Consider the following 7,295-nt stretch of genomic DNA (forward strand, 5'->3'; position numbering starts at 1 on the left):
CTATGTTAAGAATGGCTTTTTAAATAATAACGTTATTATTTCAGCACAGATGAATAAGTGCACTAGTACCGAAAACTTAATTACCTTCTTTTAAAACATGTGGATTTCTTCTATGACAATCTTTTCTTCTTTTCTTCTATGACAATCGTCGGGAAAAAAAGTTTAAAAAGGGTGAAAAACGCATCTTAAGGGGGACACTCTCGTACAGGTCTGCCTTGTTGGGAAGATTAATTGGAATCGGGAATCGGAAAAATCGGAAGTTTTAAGATTATCGGAATCGGTATCGGAATCGTAAAAAATTATGCCGGTTTTCCGATGCTAAAAACGATTCTTTTAATTGGCTTTTTTATTTGTTTTTATTTAAAGCACTGATAGTAATGATAAAATAATGAAAATAAACTCCCAGTAAAACTAAAACCGATAGATTATCTCACATGAGTGTATTTTTACGTTTGAGAAAATATTCGCAAAATCGTTAAAAAAAAAAAAAATGACAACTTTATAGTTAAATATTTTGAGATTTATAAAGAATCTGAATCGGGAATTTTTATACAAAATCGATAATTGTATCGGAATAAGGGAAAATATTGGAATCGTCCCAACACTAGTCTTTACGTTTCTTTATTTTACGGGAGGATTGGTTGGTTGGTTTTTTTTTTTGTTTGTTTTATGGCATATCAACCCCTTTCAGGTTATTTAATGCCGAATCCGGTGATTTTGAATATTTTTTTTTTTTTAATAGAATATATTTGTTTTTTTGCAAGTCAGTTTCTATTTAACCCATAGTTGGGACCCTAACAGGTACTACCACTCCGGGTCAGAGTGGACCTGGGAACTATGGCAATTAAAGGGTGGCTCCACACTCCCCAGAGCCCGCAAGCTGGGGCCTCGCCATCGAATATAGTTTAAGGTCATATCCAGGACCATTTTACGGGAGGAAGAAGAGGAGGAAGATTTCATGCAAGTTAGACATTCCTGAAGCTCGAAGTGTAACTAAGGAAACGACGTCGGAAAGAAGAAAAAAATGTAATTATTGTTTGGTAAAGAAAACTGACGTCATATTCGGTATTTCGTTATTTTATTTATTTATTTTCTTATTTATTGCCAAAGAAATAGTAACAAAAGAAAATATTATTAATTTATTCATTTTTTTAAAATATAGCTTTTAAATATTTCAAAAGAAATTGAAGACTAAATAAAAAAACACGAGCAAACCAAAAGATAATTCGAGAAACTTGACTTCCAGTTTAGACGATGGAGGCTAGAAATCAATAATCTGTGTATTAAATTTGAATTCAAGAAATTACAAAAAATCGGAAAATATTTTGTCGTAGCAAATTTAGAATTCTTTATCTATTACTATTATATCTTTTATAAACAAATATTTTGTAATATAGTTTTAAATACATAATGAAATATGTTTGGATTTTTGTTTTTAGAAAATACAATTAAATATCTTTGCTGTATCTTTTTTATTTTTATTTTTTTAAATATTTGAAAAGGCATTCGTTGTATTTTACACAGTTAAACGTTTCCCTCTTTACATATGGAGAAATGTGTACTTTTATTACGAAATGTGTATTTTAAATATTTATTAAACAAATAGCGTATATATATATTTTTTTTTAATAAAAAATAATCAAATAATCTATTTTTCTTAATATGTATTGTTTTGTTATCTAGGAAAATATATTGTTTTTAAAATATTGTTTCCAGTTTTGTTTAACGTGCTTAAAATCATCTAAAATCATAACAACAAAAAATAAATAAATAAATAAATAAAATAAAAGATAATAATAACACTGATAAAAAATATCATAATAAAAACATATCAAATAAATAATATTGATGAATAAATGTTTCTATATTTGGCGATGCTAGAGAAATTCTTGCACATAAATCTCGAAGTTTCGGAAATTACATAACAGAAACAGAATTCAACCCGACACCGTTGACCGCTGAAGAACTGCTTCTAAACAGGTTTCTCTTGTTATCTTTTGGTTTTCCGAAACAAGGATAAAACAAAAACTATGGACGAACTCTATGTGGACGTGTTGTACAGCATCATGTATCCAGTCGGCAAATGTCCAGACAACTTCATCTGCGATGAGCAAGTTTTGTACGAACATGCACGAAATGCTTTCAACAAGACGAAGGGTGAACACGTGACAGCAATGAATGCCGCCAAAAAGCGAGCCGCTCCTCGGATCGTCCTGCGTGTCGTCGTGTTTGAGGCGAAAGATCTGAAGGCCAAGGACGTGACCGGAACGAGCGACCCGTATTGCGTGCTGGGCATTCAGACGGACGAGCACCCGAAATCAAAGAAGAGGACAGCCCTGGAGACGTTGCCGGCAAAGAAACAGTACCAGACTCGTCTGATTGAGAAGGAACTCAACCCAGTCTGGAACGAATTGTTCCAGTTCGAGATCAAGAAACCGAGCAGGGATAGTTTCTTGCTCGACATCTGGGATAAAGATCAGAAGCAGAGCCTGAAAGAGGCAGTCATGAACCTCGGTAAAAGCGTCAGTGCCGAAGGTCTACATCGAGGCCTGAAGGACTTCAGGAAACTGTGTAGGTCAGAGGAGGATGTGGACGACTTTTTAGGCCGGATAAGTATTCTTGTAAAATCCATCCCATCGGTGGGAGAAAGTGCGTGGTACAAACTTGAGGGTCGCTCATGGAATTCTGATGTTATGGGCGACATACGGATAGGTTTCCGATTCTCTGTTATCAAACCTGGAGTAGTACTAAAAGTCGGTAAGGTTACAGAATTCCTGGTGGACGACAATTATCGGGAAAATATCCAGATTAATATTTGTGTTATCGGAACGTTCATCAGATATACTGTAACCGGAAGACATTCTATGGAAAACGACAAGTGGACAGGGACAATGGTAAATGGACTACTCGCCGTGATCCATTTTCATGCGTTGCACAGTGACCTGTGTGAATTCCAGGAGGACGTCAGCCTGTGGACAGCCTACACTAAACAGCACCACAATATGCATATGCATCACTCCGCCATGCTTTTTTATCTGGAGCGTCTCCAGGCCTCGTGGAATCGCTCATCTCGCAAAAGTTTACAAAATGGCGAAGTTGCTATCCTCCAGGATGCTTTTCACATATTCGTTGGCGACTGCTTGGAAAGGATCAGGCTCTTTCGAGAAACGTCGCAAGACGGTCCCGATTTTAACAATCTTTTAAAATGTCTCGAGATTTTAATCACATTCGATCTGGCGCGTCTCTGCTATCCGTTGGATAACTTGAAGGACAGCATAAAAACGGCCCTTGTCGAAGGTACGAAAGAATGGTACCAGGACGTGCTACGGAAGGTCAAACCTGTAACAAAGGAACCGAGATACGTGGTTGAAAGTTTGTTAAACTTGACACGATACGTCAGCATTGATTTGATGAAGGGCAACTGCTATTATAAATCGAAGTTTCGTATGATAGATATCGATTACGAGTTGCTGATCTATCCCTTAGTTGAGAAAAACCTGGTGGAAAATATCATGGAAGCGTTTATTGAGGTTGGCGGCCGCAATCAGGTAGCGATCGGCGAAATCATAAAGTTCCATAAAAAGTGGAAAAGCGATGAGAATCTGTGGACAAACTATTTCAAACTCTACACAGCTTTAAAAGAAGTGTTATCAATATTGGAGGCGCTACCGCCAAAGCATCGTCCTTTGCCAAACCTTTCTACCTACCACGAGTGGTTCCGTTTCCAACTCGAGCGATGGCTGATCATGAGCCGCGAGAAAGCCATGGACATCATCCGGGCGGCGGTAGGGTTCGATCAGGCCTCGCCGGTCACGAATCTTACTTCTTTCACATCGTCGGCAGTCGACGTCAGCGTCTGTCTCAACGAACTCTCCGAGATGGTATCCCAACTTGCATGGCCGAACGGGTGCGAGTACTATGCCATTGGTACCCTCGTGTTGGGTATGATCTGTGATGGAGCCAAGCTTTACGCGACCCTTGTCTATGACAAATTAAAGGCAGTGAAATTCTTCGACGACATCGGTCAGTTTGACGTGTCCGATCAGCTGTACCGGATCATCAACAGCATCGAGCAGGTCCGACTATCCCTTGGGCCACAATTCAAAAAACTTGAAACTCTCAGACCATTGCAAGGTTCTTTAGCGGGCATCGAAGACGCTGAAAGGTTTTTGTTCCTGTTTGAAATTCGAAATCGTATGTACCAACGAACGAATTCAGCCATTTTGAAGATTATCCAGATTGTCTTGTCAGCGGTGGCCGAACAAATGAAAAATGACCTTAAGGAAAAAATGAACAACGTGAGTTCATCTTATATCGACAGGAATATAAAAGAAACCGCTTTTAGGAACCTAAGCAATTATCTGGAAACTAATTTAGATACTTTGCATAGGAATCTCATGGTTAGCAATTTTGACATATTCCTCTGCACTCTCTGGAATATTTTACTGACAATCATCCGAGATATAATCCTAAAAGTAAGTATATTTTTCTTATTTATAAAGTAAAACAACTTCTCTTTAATATCTATGTTACCGGTAGCTTCTTAGCTACAAGTTGCACACTAAAATCTCTTTTCTTTTTTTTTTTTTTTTTTTTTCAATTATATTAATGTGAAATTGCTGATGTGGACCAACTAAACACTCATATTTTAAAAGTTGACTTTTAGGAATATTCCGATCCGTTTTGGACGAATGTTAACATTTTAAATTGGCGCTGTTACGGTTTTTGTGTCCTTGTCTAGGGGTAACGCCACAATCATATTAATTAAACATATAAACAGTGAAAAAAAAAAAAAAGATAATTTGAAAAAGAAATTTTATTACAAAAAAAAAGAAGAAAACCAAAGTAGAAAGAAACGAATTGCTAGTAAGCTTTTTACAATCGTAACAGTGCAAAAGGGAATAACTCTTTCCTAGTTATCTCCCTTTTGATTAAAGTAATTGCTTTTATAGTAATGTTTTGAGATATAAATGCCTTTGGTCAAATATAATTAAGAAGAATCTATATTTACCAGTTATTGATGAAATAGATTTTTTATTTGTATCTTGTTGTCCAGTTCATCAGTTTTTTAACGACTCGAATTTGCTCGTGATTTCTTCGGCCGAAGTCATAAGGTCTGGTCGCTTACGAACGCATCCTAGTGCTGATAGCAACAGTTCGCTATTTTATTTATAGTCGTTGCAAGAAAATTTTTTTGAAAATCTCCAGTGATGCTAAAAAACGTTTTTACATTCAAATTTTTTAGTAATTCTTTTTATATTATTTTATATAATCTTTTATTGTTATTTTTTAAATTTATTTTAGCATTTTTATTTTGTTATAATTATTAATTATATTAGTAATTATTTTTATTATATTTTATTTTTTGTTATATGTTATTACTCGGATAATCAATGTTATCAGTTGTGTAAGAAATCACAACTTCACATCATAAGAGGAAAATATATCATATATATGACAGCGCCAACAAATAGTTTTTATGGCATTAAGATCTTTATTATCCTGTGAATTCCCTAGTGGTTTTAAGTGGTCGCTATTTTGTTTTCAAATTAAGTATAGTTAGGGTTAGAGTTATGGTTAAGGTTGATTAGAGTATTCAGGTTTGTTTTAGGTGTAAGGTTGCTTTTAGGGTTAAGTTAGGATTAGGTGAGAATTAGGGTTAGTTATAGGTTTAGGGTTTTAGAGTTAAGTTTCCAACATAAAATTTGTGAGTTTTCTAGAAATGTGTCCAATGGCGTCACTGACACTGAAGTTACAATATTTTCTTTTCTTGGTTTTCGGCACTAACTAGGAGTTTGTACAACGCCATATACATTTCTCTTCCCGGAAATAACTTTTTTTTTTTTTAACAAACAAGGCAAATGACATTTCCTGGTAATGTACAATGTGCTCTTAAGAACTGTCGGTTGATTTCGTCATTTTCGTTCAACTCAGCTGTTGCTTTGAAGTATTAGTGCGAACAACGTTCATACGAAATGATTGTACTGGTATTTATTGTTTTGTTTTTATGTACTTGTGCACAATTTGAACCAGATGTAACTAACCGTCTTCTCGGCTTTGCTCGGAATATGACGTCATGCGCTCGGGTTCTGGCATAAGACGCCGATCAGTCGATCAATGCACGACAAAAGAAACAGACGATCTTTGTGGAAAAATATTGGAAGAAAAAAAATCATTAAATTAAGTAAACACACTCTCAAACGGCTGTTCCTAAGAACTTTATAAAAGATGAATATCTCCACCTTGGATCAACAGTCAATTTTTTTTTTTTTTATTACATTTTCACCCCAAATAAGGCACATTGCCACTTAGGTGTAGGGGGCTACTATCAGGGTCAGCAACTACTGGGGCACTATGTAGGGATTTGGGCAGCAAGATGTCGGTTCACATTGCAGTTGAACTTCTGCATGTCAGTACAGTTAGGGAAGCAGGATCCTGGAATGGAATTCCAGAGTCTAGCGGTCCTGGGGAAGAAACTACTGGAGTAGAAAGATCTTTTACATCTAGGGATCTCTACTGTGTGGGGGTGGGATTTAGCTGCCTGTCGGGTTTGTCGAGGGTGTCTCCGTCGTGGGGGCACAAGTGTCTGCAGTTCGTCAGAGCATTCACCATTAAAATACTTGTAGAACAAGCAGAGGCATGCAACGTTTCGTCGATGGGACAGAGGCTGAAGCTTAGATGCTAGTTCAGGGCCTATAAAATTGGCGACTCTTTTTTAAACCTTGTCTAGGAGCGAGAGACTAGTAGTAGACGCATCAGCCCAGATGTGACAACAATATTCCATACATGGGTGAATGGTGGCCTCATAGAGATACCGGATACTTTCAGGTGTCAGTAGTTTTCTAGCACGGTAGAGAGAGCCTACCTTTTTTGCAGCGGCCCTGGCAATGTTTTCAATATAATTGTTCCAGCTCATGTTTCCTGTGAACGTTAGGCCAAGCAGTTTGAAAGATGTACTCTCAGACAGGGAGTCACTGGCCATTGCTATTGGTGGCAAAGAAGGTTTCTTGTAGTTATTGAAGGAAACCAGTTTGGTCTTGGCAGCATTGAATGTGAATTGCAAACGCCAGGAGCTTCTCAAGCTATCTTTTTGAGTTTATGTGGAGACAGAAATTTGGTAATAATCGTTTTGTCTCCATCTTAAACCTTATATCAGAAAACTACTTGGTTGGCGAAGTTTCTTCTACATCCGCTGTCTCTTCTCACCCCACTTATGACATCGTCTGATGCAGCCGTGGAAAAATCTACCTAATCTTAAGGGAATATGCCGGCTGACTTAATTTAATTTAATTAAA

General features: G+C 36.9%; 1 protein-coding gene across 1 annotated transcript in view; it reads left to right on the forward strand.

Moving 5' to 3' along the window:
- The first annotated feature begins 1,771 nt into the window (after positions 1 to 1,771).
- LOC145260981 (BAI1-associated protein 3-like) overlaps positions 1,772 to 7,295 on the forward strand; it is a 6,272-nt gene continuing 748 nt past the window's right edge. Inside the window, exon 1 of the mRNA XM_080119113.1 lies at positions 1,772 to 4,475. Coding sequence (XP_079975239.1) covers positions 2,031 to 4,475 — 2,445 coding nt within the window. The 5' untranslated portion in view covers positions 1,772 to 2,030. The remainder of the gene's footprint in view (positions 4,476 to 7,295) is intronic.

Source organism: Euprymna scolopes, chromosome 37, assembly GCF_053919585.1.
Source record: "Euprymna scolopes isolate OS-2025 chromosome 37, ASM5391958v1, whole genome shotgun sequence".
Classification (NCBI taxonomy): Eukaryota; Metazoa; Mollusca; class Cephalopoda; order Sepiida; family Sepiolidae; genus Euprymna; species Euprymna scolopes.